The 21948-nt window shown below is 38.6% G+C and overlaps 1 protein-coding gene across 2 annotated transcripts in view; it reads left to right on the top strand.

Moving 5' to 3' along the window:
- RELN (reelin) overlaps positions 1-21948 on the top strand; it is a 527392-nt gene that overhangs the window by 397604 nt on the left and 107840 nt on the right. For both annotated transcript variants that reach the window (XM_022554391.3, XM_089917770.1), the window contains exons 21-27: positions 1676-1868; positions 2656-2768; positions 8809-8946; positions 9808-9994; positions 17052-17257; positions 19884-20055; positions 20536-20736. In XM_022554391.3, coding sequence (XP_022410099.1) covers positions 1676-1868; positions 2656-2768; positions 8809-8946; positions 9808-9994; positions 17052-17257; positions 19884-20055; positions 20536-20736 — 1210 coding nt within the window. The remainder of the gene's footprint in view (positions 1-1675; positions 1869-2655; positions 2769-8808; positions 8947-9807; positions 9995-17051; positions 17258-19883; positions 20056-20535; positions 20737-21948) is intronic.

The raw sequence follows: 21948 nt of genomic DNA, 5'->3' as shown, positions 1-21948 counted from the left end.
AGGGCTTCCCTGGTGGCGCAGTGGTTGAGAGTCCGCCTGCCAATGCAGGGGACACGGGTTCGTGACCCAGTCCGGGAAGATCCCACATGCCGCGGAGCGGCTGGGCCCGTGAGCCATGGCCACTGAGCCTGCGCGTCCGGAGCCTGTGCTCCGCAACGGGAGAGACCACAACAGTGAGAGGCCCGCATACCGCAAAAAAAAAAAAATTAAAATTAAAATAATAATAACATCTTAAACTCTGCAAGAAGCAAATCAGAGTAGTAGCTTCTTATTTTGCTGATTCAGCAAAGGGGAATTAAGAAAAAATATTAAGTGCCTCAAAGATTTCATGGAGCATTGCATTATCTCCTTTGTCAGCTAAGCCCCCTTACCATTGAACAGTGGTACTTGACCTGCTTCAGAATGGCAGTACCAAGTACTGTGGCAGACAAACCCCAGTGTGGTTGGCCCTGGGAATATTTACATTGACCCATATTAACTACAGTGAAGCATGTCCATATTTTAATCTCCTCTCGTAGGTTATAAATTCCTTGAGCACTTTTCTCTGAAAAAGTAATTGTGCGGGCCTTCAAGCAGTTTATAATCCCGTAGTACTCAATTGAGACGAGTAAAACATGGGAATTTTTGAGTTGAGGTACAACCATTAGAACTGCATTATCATGTTTTCAGTATTTAATGGCTGAGCATTAAAGACTATTTGGAAAATAAGAAAAATGAGAAGTTTTGAATTGTCCCATTTCCTACCATCAAACACAGCCCCTGCAAACATTCTGGTGAATTTCCTTCTTTCATCATTTTGTGGATTTTTTTAAAACTTACTTTTTCACATACACGTTAATTTGATTACATAACCTTCATTAATATTTGAAATATGGACAATCTATCGTGACTATACCAGTTTACTAAAGCATTCCATTTTCCCTATAGTTTGACATTTAAATGGTTGCCAATTACTACTGTGAGTAAACCTACAATATTCATCGTATTTTATAAAATTATTTTTGAATTTAGGACTATTTCCTTAGGATAGGTTCCAAGAAATGAGTCAAAGGGTTTATACTCATGAGCAGTATATGAGTGAGTACCCATTTTCAAATATATTTGACAACTGTAGGTATTAACTTAAAAGAAAATGTTGCTTCCTTGATAGGCAGATTGTTTCAAATTGCCTTTTTTAAGATTTTGTTTTTAAATAAATTTATTTATTTATTTTTGGCTGCATTGGGTCTTCATTTCTGCACGCAGGCTTCCTCTAGTTGAGGTGAGCCGGGGCTACTCTTCGTCGTGGTGCGTGGGCTTCTCATTGCAGCGGCTTCTCTTGTTGCGGAGCACGGGCTCTAGGCGTGCGTGGGCTCAGTAGTTGTGGCTCGTGGGCTCTAGAGGGCAGGCTAAGTAGTTGTGGCGCACAGGCTTAGTTGCTCCGCAGCATGTGGGGTCCTCCCCGACCAGGGCTCGAACCATGTCTCCTACATTGGCAGGCGGATTCTTAACCACTGTGCTACCAGGGAAGCCTTCAAATTGCCTTTTTTAGATTAACTAAAATCCATTCTAGAGCTTGGCAAGGTTTAAATAAGTAAAATGAAACTATTTTGATGTATGATATGAAACAAAGAGCTTAATTTTTCCCTAATATATTGCTGTTTTTAATTTTCTGATTTCCACCTCTGTCTTTCAGTTTTACAGGAGATTCTAAACTTGCCTCAAGTATGCGCTATGTGGAAACACAATCAATGCAGATAGGAGCATCCTACATGATTCAGTTCAGCTTGGTGATGGGCTGTGGCCAGAAATACACTCCACACATGGACAACCAGGTGAAACTAGAGTATTCAACCAACCATGGCCTCACCTGGCACCTCGTACAAGAGGTAAGTCTATTTTTTCTAAAGTTTGTGATAGGTAGCCTTCACGTTTTAACACAGGAAGCAAAGAATTGCAATTCTAAAAGTTTAGTTTTGGTTGAAAAGGAACAATGTTATTTGTAACAGAATTGACATCAAGTCAGCAGTGGATTACAAGGATGCCACATTCTGCATTATCAGATACTAAAGGGCAATTGAAAATTTTTAAAAATGGGAATAACTTCAGGACTAGATATACTGGGATGGTGTTTTCAACATTATTTTCTCTAGCTCTCTTTTTCTATAAATGCCTCTTTCTTCTTTCTCTATAGCATGTCTTCATCTGTTCTTTTCTAAGCCTCTTCACCTGCAGGTAGATCATATTAAGAATATGGTATCTCTTGTTTTAAAAAAGAAATACATAATTCCAGTTTCTTGGAATAAAATGTACTTCTTTATATATACATACTGGTGGTCTGATATTGCAATAAATGAATAAATACATAGTGAATAGGATAATTTTACCAAATGCCAATGTTATGCTAACAGGCCAAAAAATGGATCCTAATCCATTTTCTGTTTTTCCATGTGAGAATTGGAAGACATTTAATTCCACTGTGGGATCTCATTTAAATTATTTCCCAAATATTTTAGCTTCACAGAAGGACAATTTATAGATTGCATTCATGTTGCAAATGGTTGAGGTTGTAACATTAGATTTCTCCAAGGTCTTTTTCACTTGAGTTGAGAGAGTAAACATATTGCCCTGGAGGAAACAGAAGCTGAGTTGAATTTTTGCATGATTCTCTTTTAGGAATGCCTTCCAAGTATGCCGAGTTGTCAGGAATTTACATCAGCAAGTATTTACCATGCCAGTGAGTTCACACAGTGGAAAAGAGTCATAGTGCTTCTTCCCCAGAAAACTTGGTGAGAGATGACATCTTCAGATATGGCTGTCACTTTAACTTTTCTATCTCTTTTAGCATGACGAATATGAAGAAGAATTAAGCACAAGGTGGCAAGATGCATTCTTTTTTTTTCAGCATCAAAAGATCTTTCTTAAAAAAAAAAAAAAAGATCTTTCTTTTATTCCTAGGCTATTTGAAAAATAGAGTCAATGAAAGTTTGGTTTCCAAACTGTCCTGGCTTTTTCTCATCTCCCTTTTGCCTCAACTTTTCTTTTTTTGGGAAAATTCAATGAGCCAGTTCCTTTGGGTTTGACATATAAAAGAGAATGATAGAGGGCTTCCCTGGTGGCTCAGTGGTTGAGAGTCCGCCTGCGGATGCAGAGGACATGGGTTCGTGCCCCGGTCCGGGAAGATCCCACATGCTGCAGAGCGGCTGGGCCCGTGAGCCATAGCTGCTGAGCCTGCGCGTCTGGAGCCTGTGCTCCAGAACGGGAGAGGCCACAGTAGCGAGAGGCCCACGTAATGCAAAAAAAAAAGAGAATGATACAGGAATCTAAAAACTCTTATGTCAAGACAGTTTGGATTGCATGGCTGTTTTCTTGGTTCAAAGCCCTTCTTTTTCTTTTAAAAACTTAATATACACTCTTTTTCTCTATTCACATTCTTTCAGTAACAATGGAAATCATCCCCCAGGAAGCAGAAGCCTCAGTAACTAGGGAGAAAGTTAAACATTTGATAATATGAAAGAGAAAAGCACATTTTCCCCAAATGTTACATTGTTTCATGTTAGACTGAACACTCTGAGGCCTGTGTGAGGAATAGATTGTAGGATAAAGAGTGAAGACAGGGAGACCAGTTCCAGCGGGGAGGGGGGAGGTCCAGGCATTAGATGTTTAGGTGGCTTGGAGTATGATAGTAACAACGTGGAAAGAGACATCTTTTATGAAATGTATTTTAATCAAATAGGGCTTGTTGATGGACCAGATTGGTGCTGAGGTAGAAATGGAAGAATCAAAAGCAGTTTCTAAAGTCTGGGCCTGGGAACATTGTTGGATGATAATACCACTGACTGAGATGGGAGGGATTGGAGGAGTGGATTTAGGGCAGAGAATTAAGAGACATAGTGCTTCTTAGGTTTTGTAATGTGAAGTTTGAGATACTTATCTACTCAAGCAGAAATGTCAAGAAGCCAATTGGACTTATGAACCTGGAGCTCAGAAAAGAGGTTTGGGTTGAAAAGTTAAATAGTATGAGTCCTGTTTAAACCCTGGGATAGGACGAGCTTGCCCAGGAAAGAACCTTTGACTAGAAATTAGAAGGGCTGAGTTCTCAGTATATCTCTACTGATTGACTACATGCTTTAGCCATTTAACCTCTTCAAACGTGACTCCTTATGTGTATGATGAAGAGGTTGAACTAGACAATCTTAAAAGGTCCCTGGCAGTTCTGGAATTCTAAGATTCTGTGATTTGTGTAGCAGAAAAAGCATAAAAGAGACAAAAATTATATTTTTCTGTGGTATCTGCCTTCCAAGACCCCTTTTGTAAAAAAAAATTACTAAATCAACCCTTCTCAGACTATTTTATGTAAGTTAGGCTGTACAAAAAAACAATTGGTTAGATAACTACCTAGAATTATTATTATACCTCCTTTAGTTGAAGATTGAATTACTACATTATAGAAGAATGTCTCCTCGATTATTTTTAAGGATTCATCATTATGTCGGTTGGAACAAAATGCTTGAAATTTGATTTCCACAGTTTTTTTATATCCAACTGTGAGCCATTTCCTGGATACTCTATTAATGCTTTGTATAACAAGTTGCTACTTTTTCTAACATCTTACTTTTTTATATCTACTGCTGGGAATATAATCAAGATTTTTATTTAATTTCAATGATATTCCAAGCATATCTATCAAGATTATAAAAAGTGACAAATCAAACAATTGAAATACTGGTCATACTTGGTGCAAAGCTACTGAGCTTCTTTTATTTAATTTGCCCCCATTATTTTGCCATTATGTATATTACCCTCATTATGTAAAAAACACTGATTTTTATTCATTGACATGTGGGGTACAATTTCAAAATTATGATGACAAGATAATACTGATAGTGTATTTTAGAGATGTCCTTTTGTTCCCAGAAAAGTTTTAAATTATAATTCTTAATTAATATAGTTTAGGTAATATCCAAAAAGTATCGTCCTTTATCGAAAAAGCCTTTGCAGGTTATTTTACACTGAGATGGTATGTAGCATTATTATTTTCTTAGCTTAAAAGATAGGGCTTCCCTGGTAGCGCAGTGGTTGAGAGTCTGCCTGCCGATGCGGGGACACGGGTTCGTGCCCTGGTCCAGGAGGATCCCACATGCCGTGGAGCGGCTGGGCCCATGAGCCATGGTCGCTGGACCTGTGCGTCCGGAGGCTGTGCTCCTCAACGGGAGAGGCCACAGCGGTGAGAGGCCCGCGTACCGCAAAAAAAGAAAAAGGAAAAAAAAAAAAAAAGATAGTACCACGAGGTTGAAAGTTTTAGTATAGTAAGAAAAGGTCTGGTTCTTGTCAATGTTTATTCAGCACTTGAGAGGAAATATATTGATCCTTAAACTCTTTAGTTTTAACACAGAGCCTGTCATGTTGTAGGGGTGCTCATTAAATGTTGGGAAATTAAATAAATTTCAATTCAGTGTGCCTTGATGAACTAAAGAGATGTTTTATTACAAACCATCTCTTTTTACAAACTGAAAAAAAAATCTACTAGATCATTCCTCTGACAATTTGCCTTTAAGTACATGTAGGTAAATAATTGAATTCTGTTTTTCCAGATTTCCCTCAAAGCCCTGGGTAAAGAAAGTAAAAATATTTCTTAAAAACAAACCACCCAATAGGATATTTATTTTAACATTTCTACTGACTAATACGTAAACTAAACATTATTGCTATAGTATTTCAAAAAAATAGTGTTCAACTGGTTATTATCATTGTTTTCAGATCTGTAATGCTTTAAAGCTCTGCTATAAAGATAAAGTACATTTATTCTCTTTGGCATTCTTGATAACTTTATTATATGCATTTCAAACTTTTGCAGATTGCATGTTTTTCCCAAGCATTGGGGCAAGGAAGTACAGTTTAGTGTGAAGCAATATTCCTTTTGGTGAATCTTCTGCTGTTTTGATTGTCCAGCGTATGCAACTATAAATTGAACGTAGACAAGCAAATTTGGTCTGCACTGTCAAAGATCTGTTAACCTTAGAAGATAAATGCTAGATAGGACAACTTAGAGTGGAATACTGAACATGTATACACCTGCTCAAAGAAATTATTTTGTATATGAACTGAACATTTGTTACCCAATGAAAATTAATTTTGTTTTTGTGAGAGACATTTACATAAGAACAGGGCCTAATGAGACCCAAGCAGCTGTCAGTTGCTGACTTCATGAACAAATCAACACCTAATGACTGAATGAGTTTCAGGATATTTGGGTAAATGTAATTATAGTCACTCTGAAGGTAGAAAATACAATTTAGCCGGACTTCATTTACCTTGATTCCTCAGTTACCTAACTATCGAGAGATGACTCAGTGGTATTTTATTTCAGTCTAGAAGTTTATAAGAGGAAAAAAATCAAATAAAGAAAAGACTGTCAAGTTTTGTTGCCTTTGAGAATCCATAGTTTGAATTTTAAATGTAGGTCAACTTCATTTCATGATCCACACAGCAGTAGTGCTATTTCCAGACTCAATCCAAAGTATACAAGATTTTCCTCCTAAGAATACTTAGTTTTGAGAGAGAGGCAGAGGCAGGGAGAGAGAGAAAGAGAAAATTGGCAAATTAAATATTTGTATTGAGGGCGATATTTAGCAGTGATGCAGCTGCAAATCAGTGAGATCACACCCTGTGTTCTCACATGTGACCAGCTGGAGATTGCTCACACAACTAATTTTTTTTTCTCACTAAAAACGAAGCCAATATTCAACCTCTTTTGCTTTCTCTTCTGTTAATTAACATCAGTGCATGAAACTGTGGATTGTCACTTTAAATGGAATAATTCACTTTTTAAGCTTTTTATCTTAAGGAAGTATCTTTTCAAGAGTTCATAGGTACATGTAAGGATTAATTTACTTATAAAAAGAATTTGGAGAGTGTTTACATGTGACTGTTTAGAAGCATAAATTGAGAAATCTAGGTCAGGTTCTGAAACCCTCCAACCCCATTTTAATGTTTGAAACATCAAAACTTCAAAATAATGTATGCCATGGGTTTCATGTAAGCATGTGACTCTAAAGAAAATAAACTATCACCTCGGTCAACAAACCACCAGGGCAATCATTAAATTTTTGAGCTGGAAGGGATCTTAGAAATCAGATTGCCCAATCTATTTATTTGAGAGGTGAGGAACTAGAAGTCCCTGAAGTCTTAAATTTTCCAGTAAAGATCACACAGCTGATAAATTACAGAGCCAGGGTCCTGGGGGACGGGTCGCCTGACTCCTAGCACTTTCTTCACACTGTTACCTGCAGAAGTCAGAAACAGGCTGCCCTTTCCTGGCCTTGTCCCTCCACTCATCGGCTCATTTTTTAGCAGACTGTTTTTGTACACTTACTTTATTCTGTTCCTGTGCAAACTACTGAGACAAAAACATATCCCTGTCCCCAAAGGAGTTCACCGTCTAGATACATGTGACCCTAGACTTGACTCAGATTGTAATCAATCTTAAAAGAAATATAGTCATCTCTCCTTTAAATGACAGTGGTGCATGCGTCTTAATTTATTTGTTTTCTGTGGGGCTCTAAGATAATGTACCTACTTTTATAGTAGGCTTTTCTAAAAAACATTTCTTAATGGGACTGTGAAAATTGTGATGGCTGTTAGATTACAAATATAAACTATTACCATAGAAGAGGTGCACCTGTCTCATCGTATGTACCATGAAGAACACTGATATCCCGCTAACCTGTGTCTAGTGGATGCACCTCAGTGATTCCTGGAATCATCCTACTAGGAATAAAAATGCAACCTATTAGCCACAGATCATTAGTAAAATAAACAGTAAAGGCTTAGTCTGGATTTTAACAACCTGTTATGTACTTAGGGAGTATTCAATATGTGGGTAATTGATGCAGTAGACTTTAATGGATCATTCAGAGCCATTAAGATCAAGTGTATCTGTAGATAGTGTACTTGGGCAGGGTTTAATTAATGGAACTGAGCATGCACGTTAATTCTGCAAATTCTTTTTGTTTTCTTTTTTTTTTTGCGCTTTGACCAGAAAGAACTAATCATGGATCCCTGAAAGTTCTTAGAGGTGAAAAGTATGATGTGATTTTAAAAGAATTTTTTTATGGTAGTCAGTGAATGAAAACCTTCCTGCCATTGCTCTCAAAACATCCTCTTTTTTAGACTTTATATGTAGTGTAGATGAATCAGGGTCCCAAGTGTTTCTCTATGTGTAATGGACTGTTTTAAAGTTTTTATCTCCACTTAACATCAGCTTGTCCGTGAAACCTAAGCAAGTTAATGTTTTAGAAATAAGAAGCAGGATTTAGCACCCAGATGTTCTTACTTGTAAAATAGTACATTGTAGCCCATCCCGTCAACCCCAAAACCATACCTCCAAACAAAACTTTTGTTTTATATTGAGAGCTAACTGGAAGTCTTCCAATAACTACTGATACGTTTATTTTAAGAAACTGCCTTACTCTAAGTTAAACACTGCGCATTTTCATCTGTGAAAGAGACAGTTTCTTACAAATTTTTATTTTTAAAAAATATCGTTTTACTTCCTTTCTTTTCCGCGCATCAGATCCCTGTGCAACAACAACAAAAATCTGATATTGTGTTTTTCTTTAAAATACAAATTTATTAATTAAATGTAGTCTCAAATAAATTAAGATTGAGGTATATACAAAATAGGCTTTCCTTCATGGTGGATGATTAGCAGCTAAATTCAAGTTCCAGAGAGTTCGTTCTCTGAAGGATTTTGAGCTCCACCGTTCTTTGTCTATACAGTCCCATGTCAGTTAAAATACTGTTTTCGTTACTGTGCCTTGTTTCTAGGTCCAGCGCCACCCGCTTCCGCTGGAGTCAGAGCTATTACACTGCCCAAGACGAGTGGGCGTTAGACAGCATTTACATTGGGCAGCAGTGCCCAAACATGTGCAGTGGGCACGGCTCCTGCGACCACGGCGTGTGCAGGTACGTGCGTCAGGAGGCCTGGTTGACTCTGCTTTTCCGGATGTGTGTTTATAGCCATACCGCAGCAGCTGTCATCAGTTATAGGGATCACCTGATAAATAATGAGATCGCCAAAGGAAAACGATCCTCCTTTCTGTCTTTATTCTAGATGTAAAAGATATTGTTGTATTTCAATAGGTATAAAGCCATAGATTGTAAACCTTAAAATGTAACCTCCTGGGTTTAAATTTCAAAGTTTATCAATTAGCCCCAAAGTCCTCTTTGTTAGTTAACAGAGCCTTGCTATTGCTTTCCCCTTCCTTCCCTTGATAGTCTTAAAGGTCTAGTCAAACAGCTGCTACACGCTTTCCTACAGCACTTCACCAGAAGCTCAAGGTTGTGTACCGTGGGAGATGGTGATTATCGCTAATGAGGATGAGATAGGAACACACTTGAATACTTAAAGACTCTAAAAGAGACATAATCTAATCAGAAAGAGGAACTATAAAACACGGCCACAATTAAATGTTGGGTGAGCAGAAAAACATTTATATGGGACCTTTTAAACCTACGGGAAGATCTCACGATCCTTCCCCTCCCCCCATCACACATGTGCACACACGCCTGTATCCTTCTTCGTTACTACTTGATGCCTCATCTCTCCTGTTACAGCACTATTTAAGAATGGATTCTATCCCTTTTTCCCCCTTGTGCAAAACTGAAGGTTGCTACCACCATATTCAAAGATTGCACTGTAGAGAAAAGTCTAGTAGAGATGCTAATACCTAACAAAAGTGAGATATAGGAAATGTTGCAGGTCAGATGGCTGTGGCATTCACACAGTAGTCCATCACTTGTTCACTCGGCCCTCCTCTCTCGTAGGTGTGACCAGGGATACCAAGGCACTGAGTGCCACCCAGAAGCTGCCCTTCCTTCCACGATCATGTCGGACTTTGAGGACCCAAATGCTTGGGAGTCTGACTGGCAAGAAGTTATTGGGGGAGAAATTGTAAAACCAGAAGAAGGGTGTGGAGTCATCTCTTCTGGATCATCTCTGTATTTCAGCAAGGTAGGACTAAGAGCCAGGAGTAAGTGATCAGGACAGTAGCTATTTCAATATGTGACTGATGTTGGAGCCGTCTGAACTCAGAAGGTACAAATAGGATGCAGTTTTATTTTTCCCTACATTCCCTGCTTTTGACTGGACTTTGTCAAATTTCTATGCCTTAGCTCCATTTGGGAAATTCATAGTTTTATGCTTGTCTTTGCTTACTACAAATCCAGATAGGCCGGTTTAAAATTCCTGCCTTTCTTGGACCTGATTTAAAGCTCATTGCTTTCCTTTCCTCCAGTGCCAGCCAGGCTTGTGTCTTGGGGGGCTTTGAGTGGGGCAGGGTCTTGGCCCCTTCTCATACCCGGCTTTGGAGGGTGTGTGAGCACGTGGGCCTGGGGGTGAGGACGTGAGTGGTGGTGGAGGTAGTGGAGCTTAGAAGTTAACAACAGCAACTCTGGAGCCAGACTGCCTGTTTCAGTCTGATTCTGCCACTTCCTAGCTGTGTGACTTGGAACAAATACCTTAACCTCTCTGTGACTTGGCTTCCTCGTTTGTAAAAGAGTATCTGCCTCATTAGGGTTATTATGCAGGTTAAATGAGTTAGTACTTGTAAATCATGTAGAACGGTACCTAACATGTAGAAAACATATCTAGAAATGTTTATTCAATTTGCCACTCCATTAATCCCAACAATATGATTGGAGGAAGGAGGAATAAAGGTGAGGGTAGGGGTGTGCAAAGCCATTCCTAGGGTACTGACCAGCTCTACATCAAGAGCAGACTTCTCAGGTCCTATTTCAGCTCAGTTTGGTGGCTGCTGGTGGCATCGGCTGATGTGGGGCCGTCCTAGTCAACTTGGGCTACTATAACAAAGTACCATAGAGTGGGTGGCTTCCACAGCAAATGTTTTTTTCTCACAGTTCTGCAAGCTGGAAAGTCCAAGATCAAGGCACTAGCAGATCCAATGTCTAGTGAGGGCCTGCTTCCACATTTGCAGGACGGCCATCTTTGCATTGTATCCTCACATGGTGGAGAGAGAGCAGAGAGGGAGAAAGCAGGCCTTCTCCTGTCTCTTCTTATAAGGGCACTCATCCCATCATGAGGACTCCACCTTCATCATTTAACTACCTGCCAAAGGCCTCACCTCCTAATACGATCCCTATAAGGGTTAGCCTTTCAACATATGAATTTGGGGGCACCTCATAACAGGGACTCTGAGTAGACGGTTTTCTTGCAGGGTTCAGCTTTCCCAGTGGAAGCAGACAGATCAGTACATACCAACTAGGGATTGAGGTGCCAGCCAGAATCCCTAAGTCTGATTCTCTTGGAATACTCCTAACCCGTGTTGCTTGGTGAGGGATGCGGCTGAGAGAACCACCTTCCTCTCCTCCCTTGCTACAGTCCAGACAGGACATTCTTTTCTTCCTGCCTCCTCCAGTTCATCTCTTCATATAGTTTTCGAAAGGACTGCAGAGGGGAGCAGGTCCAGCTCTCCAACCTGAGCAATGTGTTCAACCCTAATTATTGGCAGCTCCCTTTAGAATGTGGGGTGACCAGCACCACTTCTTTCCAGCAGGGACTATAGCCACCAATTCTAGGACAACTGAAAATGTCCCGTTCCACGTCACATAGCAAGTACACAAAGGTGGGTGATATACCATAGGGCTGATGTGTTGCAGAACCTGTTTGGGCAGAAATCCAAGACAAGTTAATGTATGCAAATGCAAAAATAGGTACAGCTTTCGTTTTGAGGCAGGTGCAGAACAAAGAATCAGATAGAAAATGTAAACAAGATAGAAAATGTGAACAAGAAAATGTAAATAACAAAGTAAACAAGCTGGAAAATGACAGAAAATCAGGGATGGATTCCATTTAATGATATTTCTTATCCATTGACATCTAAGATCCCCATGTCATTATTCTTAGAGATAATAGTCAATAAGTGACCAATATTCATTGCATAGATCTGGGTACATTGTATAATCATGCAGAAATGAAAAGATTGTGTCTCCCATAAGCATCAATTTTAAAACAAGATTATGAATCCTTAACCAATATTTACCCAAACACCCCAGTAAACATGTGTGCATACACACAGATATTTTAAACATATAAAGGTTACATATCAATATTTCTAACACTTAATTCAAGATTATGTCTGGAGTCAAGCTACCTGGCTTTATACCTGGGCTCCAAAACTAATTAATTGGTTCACCTTGCAGAGTTATAACATCTTTCTGTGTCACAGTTTTTTCGACTGTAAAGTAGGATGTTGAGGGTGAGTTAATGCAGGTAAAGAATAAAGGATAGCGTTGGGCATATAGAAATGGCCTATAAGTGTTAGCTATCATAATTACATTTTATGAAAATAAATTTCAAACTGGTATCATTGAATATTTCCATATGTATGCCCTGCCACTAACAAAATCAGCATTTCAAAAATAAAATCATTCTCTTCCTCTCCGAAACCAGCTTTCTCCCTAAATTTTTGTCAAAATATCTAAGGATCATATTTTTACTTTTTTCTCTTGTATCAGTCAGATCTGTTTTGAATTCTAAGTGAGAGAAACTAGCTTAAGCAAAAAAGAAGGAAAATTGGTTCTTGTAATCAAAACAGGGAGGGCTTAGATGAAACTTGACTCAGAGATACATGGAGCTGGAAACTCAAATGCCCACAGAGCTCTCTCCTTAAGAGGAGACTCTTTTCAGGTCAGCTGTCATTGTGAGAGTGAAACCATGGCCACAGAGCTCTATAAACAACTCCATAGGAAAATGTGGGAAAGGTTTCTGATTGGCCAGTCACATGTCTGGGGAATGTTGTGATATGATTGGCATGGCCAGAGTTATGTACTCACTCCTTTGGCAGAGAGGTGGGATACACAGTTTGGTACCTGCCACCAGCCAGCATAATTGAAGTAAAGAAGGGGTAATAACCCAAAGGAAGTGTTCCTTAGACCTTTGCAGACCACCCTAGATTAATTTCTCTAAAAACATGCTTCTGTCCTGTCACTCTTCCATCACCAGTGTTCAGGATAGTCTCCAATACTGCTGCCCTAACTACAGAACTTATTTTCTTTTTCCAAACATGAGTCCTCTGCTCCAAACAGGAAGCTCTCCTCATCATCCCAGATTTTGCCAATTTCCCTCTTTGCTTAGCCTCCACTGCTTTCCGTTATGCCTTCCACGGCCTCTCACATCCATATAAACCTTGCAGTGTTTTGCCCAAATCCTGCTGCTTCTGACATCGAAAGCTTGGCCTCTGTATACTGGTGCCAAATCGAATCTCAGAGACAGAATTTTGGGTGAAGTAGAAAAGAATAGCTTTATTGCTTTGCCAGGCAAAGGGGGACACAGTGGGCTCCTGCCCTGAAAAACTGTTTCCCACCCCGGGAGGATTTGGTGAGGAGTTTTATAGCAATAGTTCAAGGGTGGGGTTGCTGATAAGATTAGGGTGTGTGCAGGGCCTGCACTCTTTGTTGTTGTTGTTTTTTAGAAGATGTTGGGGGTAGGAGTTTATTAATTAATTTATTCATTTTTGCTCTGTTGGGTCTTCGTTTATGTGCAAGGGCTTTCTCTAGTTGCGGCGAGCGGGGGCCACTCTTCATCGCGGTGCGCGGGCCTCTCACTATCACGGCCTCTCTTGTTGCAGAGCACAGGCTCCAGACGCGCAGGCTCAGTAGTTGTGCCTCACGGGCCTAGTTGCTCCGCGGCATGTGGGATCCTCCCAGACCAGGGCTCGAACCCGTGTCCCCCTGCATTAGCAGGCAGATTCTCAACCACTGCGCCACCAGGGAAGCCCCTTGCCCTCTTTTAATCTCATCTCAGGTGATCTCTTGATAGGCTTCTCTGGCTCCTTTAATCTGGCCTCAGGTGGTCTTCTCTGGTATGAAGAATGCTGACATCTGCCACTTGTTGGGTTTTAGTTCTATAAAGAGCTCAAAAGATATTGTTAATGTGTATCCCTTGAGGCAGAACCACAGCCCTGCACCAAGGCTGCATTATTGTTTCTTGGCCGTTCCTCCCTTGTCTCTGCATACCCTCCCTTCCCTGATTGACAACTGTTTGAATCTGTCCTTTGGGACTCAGGGAAGGTCATAGAGGCTGGAGTCTATTCCCTACAAACAAGGAGTGGGGCACACGGAAAGGCTCTTGTGCCCAGAAGCCCCACAGGGTCCTGCTCAGTTTCACTTCCATGGGGCTTTCTGGGACTAGGGCAAAGTACACTGATCTTTCCTTTCTTTGACTGCCCCTCTCACTGTGTTCCCTACATATATAGATCATATTTTTATTTTTATTCTCACAGTACCCAGCAAAATGCACAGTCTTACTGACTGAGCCAAACTTCTAGATAAGATGTTCAACTCAGAAATGCATGCCTTGCGTTAGGCATTTACATATCAATAAATACCCTTGAGACCGAATAGATTGGAGCATTGATCATTAATCATATGACCAAATGGGATTTAACAAGGGGTAGAACTTGCTCTGCAGCCCTAAGTTATTACTCTCCCTGCACGTACGTATCTGTGAACTCTCCTTTCAAGTTTGTTTTTATAACACGTGGTATTGAGCTTGGTATAACTGGCAACCGGTAATTATTTGCTGAAGAAAGAAATCAATGAATGGATGAAAGAAAATTGGAAAACAACAGAAAGTTATAAAGAGATGGTTATTTTCAAATAAATATAGTAGACTTTTATTCTACTGGCATTTTGATTAAAGAAGATTTTAATGGAAGTCAAAAGGTAAAGTTTTTATAAAGCATTTTAGAGGTTTTGTTATAAAGGCTCTAGATTCTGTAGGCATTACCTTTAAATTCTGTATTATTTTATCTAAACACTGGAGACATTTTAACCTAGAATGCTGGGGGAAATTGGAGGGTATTTTCCACACTCTAGGAATGAGGAGGTCCTTAATCTATTACTCCAACACATGTATACGCATATTACGTGTTTATATATATCTACACATATACATAAATACATTGATCATAGTATAGTAGAAAAACTGCAAACCGTGTGTTAACATCTGATTCTAAATTCTGACAAAATAGTTTGCCCTGAGCCATTTCCTTTTTCTCTCTTTTCCCCCTTTAAAACAATGTTCAGCATTTCAGGTCACCAAACAAAAGAAAATGACTTGTACTACTCTCTAGGAAAAAACATCTTCAGTGCCAAACCAAGCATTAGTATGATATTTTTCATTTTTAAAAAATCCCACAGGGCTTCCCTGGTGGTGCAGTGGTTGAGAGTCCGCCTGCCGATGCAGGGGACACGGGTTCGTGCCCGGGTCTGGGAAGATCCCACATGCCGCGGAGCGGCTGGGCCCGTGAGCCATGGCCGCTGAGCCTGCACGTTGCTCCGCAACGGGAGAGGCCACAACAGGGAGAGGCCCGCGTACCACAAAAAAAAAAAAAAAAAAAAAGTCCCACAAAACACTCTCAAAATCTCTATAGAGCAACGCCATAGTCTCCTGGAAGAACAACACTGTTCTGTGAATTTCACAATTGACCAATCATTCCAACCATTTAATTGTGATAGTTGGATTTTTATCATTCTCCTCACCTTAGATCTTTATCGTTTAGAAGTTTGCTGGGTGGGAATTAACCAGCTAGGTCCTTCTCAGATTCATTCTTCCTGTACTGATCCTGAGGCACGAAAATTCTAGATCAGATTATAATAATCTCTGAGTTGTTTCCACTTAACACTATTTCAAATCAACAGCAAGAAAAATGAAAAGCACATCTAACACGTTGAAAATGCATATTTTAAGATTTCTTCTAATACATACATAAAATTGAGAGTTCCAAAAAATGAGTTTCTGTCTCAGGATTGACCTCAGTTCTCTTTTTGCTGGCACCCTTGTCTATTTTGGAATCTCTTAATTGGCTTTAGATTTATCAGTAACAGTGTACTCCTATAATTATCCCCAAGTATTTCCCCTGTGACTTCTAATAACTGAAACCCTTTCTTAATTAACTTAGTGGATTAGAGTAGGGTTTAAATTATAAGTGTGAGGAGTGCTTTTCTCTATACTGTGTATTCTGTCTCAGGTTTTCTTCCCAAATATTAATTGAACTCCTCAGAAACTCTCTAAGACCACTCAGTGCAGTCCATGGATTAGCTTTGACAGAATCAGTTTGGGTGAAAGAATCTTATCAGCAAACTTTTTTTCAATCCTGTTAGCAATGAAACCGTTTAGAGACAACAGAAATGATGACAAACCTTGTCAATTTGTATCTCATACCTCACAACAGAACTGTGACAGGCAGGGGATGCACTAAGCAAAAGAAGCAAGTTGCTGGATTTGAGGAAGTTTTTAACATTTTTAAGACACAAAGAGACCATTTAATGGTTGCAAAAACTTATTTAATGATCCCTCCCACCCTCTCTATTTCCAAGAAATAGACTGACTGGGAGCCCGAGAGACTTCAGTACTCTCTTTTTGTCAAGAAGTTTGTGTCTTGCCTGTTTTACCTCAATTCCCAGGGAGGAGGAGAGCCGGGGCATATCTATTAAGAGATTGTCCCCTCAGGAAGAGATGCCGTGTGCTAGGCAAGTTATGTAACATATTATTTCATCTAATTGTCACAACACCCTGTAAGGAAGGTATTATTACCCATGTTATAACTTTGAGGAAAATAAAAGCTCAGAAAGGTCACACAGCTAGTGAACAGCATGAATCATGGGCTGAGATTCAAACCCAGCTCCAGCTGATTTCAAAGTATGTATGTGGTCTTTCTTCTCCATGACTCTGCCTGGAGGAGATTTCCAAAGCGAATGCTGGGAGTGTTTTCATTAAAATGAATTTTGCTTTATTATTAAAGACTTTTGAGTACCCTTTGGTGGAATTAGCAGTTCTCAAGGATCTCATAACCGAATCTGGGAGTCAGTGATGTAGAGACTAATAGAATGGATCCAGGAGCAGTTAAATGGCATAAGCTGCTCCTCTCAACAATAAATGAGAATAAGATCATCTCCACATAGTGCTAGGATGCTCATGTGAATTTGAAACGGAAACAACTAATTGCTCCCAGATAATTGAATCTGTGATTTTTCTGTTCTTCCGAAAGGCTGGAAAAAGACGGTTGGTGAGCTGGGATCTGGATACTTCCTGGGTGGACTTTGTCCAGTTCTACATACAGATCGGTGGAGAGAGTGCTGCGTGCAACAAGCCCGACAGCAGAGAGGAGGGCATCCTTCTCCAGTACAGCAACAATGGGGGCATCCAGTGGCACCTGCTGGCAGAGATGTACTTCTCAGACTTCAGCAAACCCAGGTAACCAGCCCCAATCTCCTTCCAGTGCGATAATAATTATTATCTCCTTGATTATTATTAAGCCTTACCATACTAATATCCCTGTCTTGCATTTTACAACTGAACCTTATTTTATTGGAAAAAAATTATTGAAAAATATGTAGATCCAATTCTTACAAATTAAATATATTTTAGATATAATACTTACAATAGAGCTATTTTGTAGATTGAAGGTTCATATGTTCGTTGTTTTAAAACATTGAGTTATTTCAAGGTGACATAACTCTCCATAATATAACACAATTAGGTATGCAGACAGACCAACCCAAAGCATTTCTTCTAAGGCACACAGGGGGAGAGGTGGAAACCAGAGAAGAGGCAACTAGGTCTAACAAGAGTCATAACATCCAAGGAGAGAGTCAGGGATGGTGGGTGGGAGATGGAGCCTGGTGAGATTCCCCCCATACAGTAGAAGGGGAATTGATAATGGGGCCAAACTGGTTTAAACAACAGTTTGAAACTATTCAAATTATTTTTTCCAAGTAATAGCATTGTCTATCTGAAAATTACTGAGAATTCAGTAAAGCAACTAGAGTACTATATAGACAAACAAAAATTCACTAGCTTTTTCAAATTCCAGAGATATTCCATTTTTATTTAAGGGAGTTTTTCTTTAGGGGCTATTTCATCACGTTCTCAAAGAGTTGTATGACACTAAACTGGTTAAGAAATTCTGAATTGGAAGATATCAGAAGAAGGCCCCATGATGGCAAATACATAAATAAATATAAGTTTAAGAAACAATACTGAGAATCTCTGTAAAGGAAATGATAAAACTTCAAAACTTCCTTCAGAGATATAAAAGAAAACAAATAAATGGAAAATAATACAGCATCCCTGGATAGGAAAACTGAACATTGTGATATGAAGAAATCTCTTAATTTACATTTAATGCTATTCCAATCAAAATCTTAGTGGCATTTTTTGGGGGGGAGCTTTATATCTGGAAATATAAACTGGCAAAAATAGTTTAAACTTTTGACAAAATATAGAGGGATGCCCTGCACAATATTAAAACATATTGTATAAGCTACAGTATTAAAGTAGAATGCTACCAGTGCATGGATAGAACAATCAAGCCAAATAGATGACCCAGAAATTGACTCAGATATCTGTACAAACATATATTAAAAAAGACACATCAACTACCAATGATAAAGAAATGGTTATTCAATCAAATGGTGTTAGAAAAAAATGGGTAGGCTCTTGGGGAAAAGTACCTATTTAGATTATCACCTTACATCAGCAAAAACTGTTAAAGACTGGTTAAAGATTTAAACACTTAGGTTGCTATCTGATCTTGGAAAAAGACCTGAACTTTCTAAACATAAGTTCAACGCAAGAATTAACAAAGAAAAGGACTGCTTACACAGAAATATACTACATACAGATGTAAAACTACATACACATGTAACACATATATTTCAAAGAAAACAGAAAAAAAATGAAAAGAAGGAAAGCAAACTGAGAAAATATATGCAACAAATACGAGAAATAGAGGATCAGTGTTCCTATAAAGAGCTTATACAAATAAATTATCAAGAAAAACACTAAGATCCCAATAGAAAAATGGGTAAAAGGAATGAGTAGATGTTACACAGCAGGGAAGACATATGTTTAATAAAATATGATTAATATCCAACCTCTGTGGCAATAAAAAAGATACCATTTTTCAACAGTCAAATGGTCATTTTTTAATGATAACACCAAGTGCTCTCTCCACATGGAGCAGCAAGACAGGTCCTCTCATGTCATCCTGCAAACCATCACGACCCTCCCAGAAAGGAATTTGGAAAAATCCAGAGCCTTAAACGTGACCAGTTTATTTGACCTGGTAATTCCATTTCTAAGAATCTTCCCTAAATAAATAAACTGAGGTATACATAAAGCTTTATACATAAAGATTTTTCATCACAGAATTATTTATAATAAGGAAAAGTGAAATAAATACTAGCACATCTGTGTGATGAAAAATTATATAAATGGTAAAATGATCTTAAGAACTTATTTTATTGGCATGAGAATGTGCTTATGATATAATGTTAAGTTTTAAACTGTAAGATACCGAATCATACATATATCTCACCTATGTAAAAGATTACATGCTTTAATGATATACATCAAATTGTTAACAGAGGCCAACCCCATGTGGTAGCTTATGGGTGATTTATGTTTCGTTTTTAATGCTTATTTATGTTTTCCCCCAATAAGTAAGAACTGCCTTGAAAAAATTGTAATGCTATTTTAATGCAATAACATACAAAGGAACAGCTTTTTCTTAAGGGTTTCTTTAAAATATTATGGCCATTGTCATAGTAGTCAGAAGACACTGTTCAATGAATCAAACGCAGTTGAAATATTTGCCTCCGAAAGATACAATTACAAACGGAAAAACCAGGATCAGGACTAACCTTGCTTACAACTTTAAACCTCTTGTCTTATCTGTCTAAACTTAGAAACTTTACAAAAATACCAAGACATCAAACAAAACATAACTTTCTCTTGTTGCTACTCGTGTTATTTTAACAGCTGCTAAGAAAAACACAGCTTTTCCTTTCCCAACGCTAAATGATTTGCTTTTATGCAGATTTGTCTATCTGGAGCTGCCAGCTGCTGCCAAGACGCCTTGCACCAGTTTCCGCTGGTGGCAGCCTGTGTTCTCAGGGGAGGGCTATGACCAGTGGGCAGTCGATGACATCATCATTCTGTCCGAGAAGCAAAAACAAATCATCCCAGTTGTCAACCCAACTTTACCCCAGGTACTTCTCATTATGTCTGAACTCCAAGAAGACATAGAATGGTAAAAGAGGATGGGATCAAATAACTACTCACTCCCCCAAAGATTTAGTGCTTGACACTTGAACATGTAGTTTAGTTTTCTGTGTTTGCACTTAACTTTTTTACCTCTCTATGCTACTAGTTCATAGATTATTTAGATGTTAAAAAAACAAAACAAAACAAAAAACAAGACTAGAAAGTTTTACCAAGTCATTAAATATGATTATTAGTGTGTTTATGAAATGATTAGATACACAGTGGCAAAATATATCCAGTTAAATAATCAGGAGAAAAAGTTCATGGCAGTTTTAAAAAAAAAAAAAAGTTAATTTAGAGAGTCTGCTGTATTTTCCTAGAAATACAAATAGTACATGGCCCTGCATGTCATGATCTGAAAATTCCTTTCTTGTTTTCAAAGCTACCAAATTGCCTTTCTGTGTTGTTTGTGTTGTTCCTATTAGAACTTTTATGAGAAGCCGGCTTTTGATTACCCTATGAATCAAATGAGTGTGTGGTTGATGTTGGCTAACGAAGGAATGGTTAAAAATGAAACTTTCTGCTCTGCCACGCCATCAGCCATGGTGTTTGGAAAATCAGATGGGGATCGATTTGCAGTAACTCGAGATTTGACGCTGAAGCCTGGATATGTGCTGCAGTTTAAGGTATTTATGCACAAACTTCTTGCAGGTTAAGGAGCAGCCATCTTCCAGATTTCTAAATGAAATTCACAAAGAACACAAAATATTCATATTCTAGTAAAGTAGGGACTCATCTGAACAAAGTTGCCAACAATCTTAGAATGGCAAAGCTTTTTAGCTCTACCCATAAGGGAAACAGCTTGTCAGTTTTTAATGAGCCCCAGGAGTTGTGGCTATGTCATTGTATTTCTTTAAGGGCTCATGGAACTCTACCACAATTAAAAAGAAAGATGACTTTGAGGATTTCAATCTGATTGTGACTTAATAAATCCCACGCTTCTGAATGGTAATGGAAAAGTTCTCCTTTTCAGCTTACTAGTGCTTTTTGGACTCATGAGTAATTTTATGTTTTTACTATGGGGTTTTCAAACAATTTCTCTTCCTTTGATTGAGTAAATTTTTACTTTAATTTTCATTGTTCTCTTAAGAGCTGCTTGTTTTCTGTGCTGTGATAACATGTCAATATGTATAACAAGTATTTACTTTGACAAGCTCCTTTTTTAGAACGCTAATCAAAATTTCATTGTGTTTATAATAAAATCCCATTGGTGAATTCTGGGGTCGAAAGTAATGCAGTTTCAATGAGCCAGCACAATTACATGGTCCTTACATAATGGCAGGATGCAGATGCTAAATAAGTTACAAATGGAATTATTAAAGAGATCAGCTGTTTACAGGAAGCTCTTCAAATATAATTTCCAGAGGTCTGTAAACAAGTCAGTCATAAATAAGATGATTAGTGAAATGTTGTCCTTCTCTGTTTAGATTTTGATGCTAAATTGCCATGGAAAGAACACTCATAACAGTATATGACTCTATATTAATTTGTTGGTACTGCCTAAAATGGGAACAAAATTACAGCAATAGCAAATACATTGCCAGAATAATATGCTCTCTCTCATCTTGCACGTTTTCTAATTAATTAGTCACAAAATCATGATAGTGTGTAGGTGTTGAACTCTGCAAGGTGGTATTCTGAAGTTTAGAAATCTAAATAGAGAAAACATTATTAAATGTTTCAAGTACTTAAACAACCAGCAACAATGCATAATGCCTAAGAAAAGTCTCAATTCTCGAATCACACCAGCAGAAAACTGTTGATTTGTGGCTATCAGTTGATAATAGGTATGTAATATGAGTGATTTGGGGATTGATAATTAATGTATATTTGGGATC

This window comes from Delphinapterus leucas, chromosome 9 (assembly GCF_059928025.1).
Source record: "Delphinapterus leucas isolate spDelLeu-1000000601 "Yukka" chromosome 9, BTC_Dleu_Yukka2, whole genome shotgun sequence".
Taxonomy (NCBI): domain Eukaryota; kingdom Metazoa; phylum Chordata; class Mammalia; order Artiodactyla; family Monodontidae; genus Delphinapterus; species Delphinapterus leucas.
The sequence above is the reverse complement of the archived record's forward strand: the minus strand, read 5'-3'. Positions and strand labels throughout refer to the sequence as shown.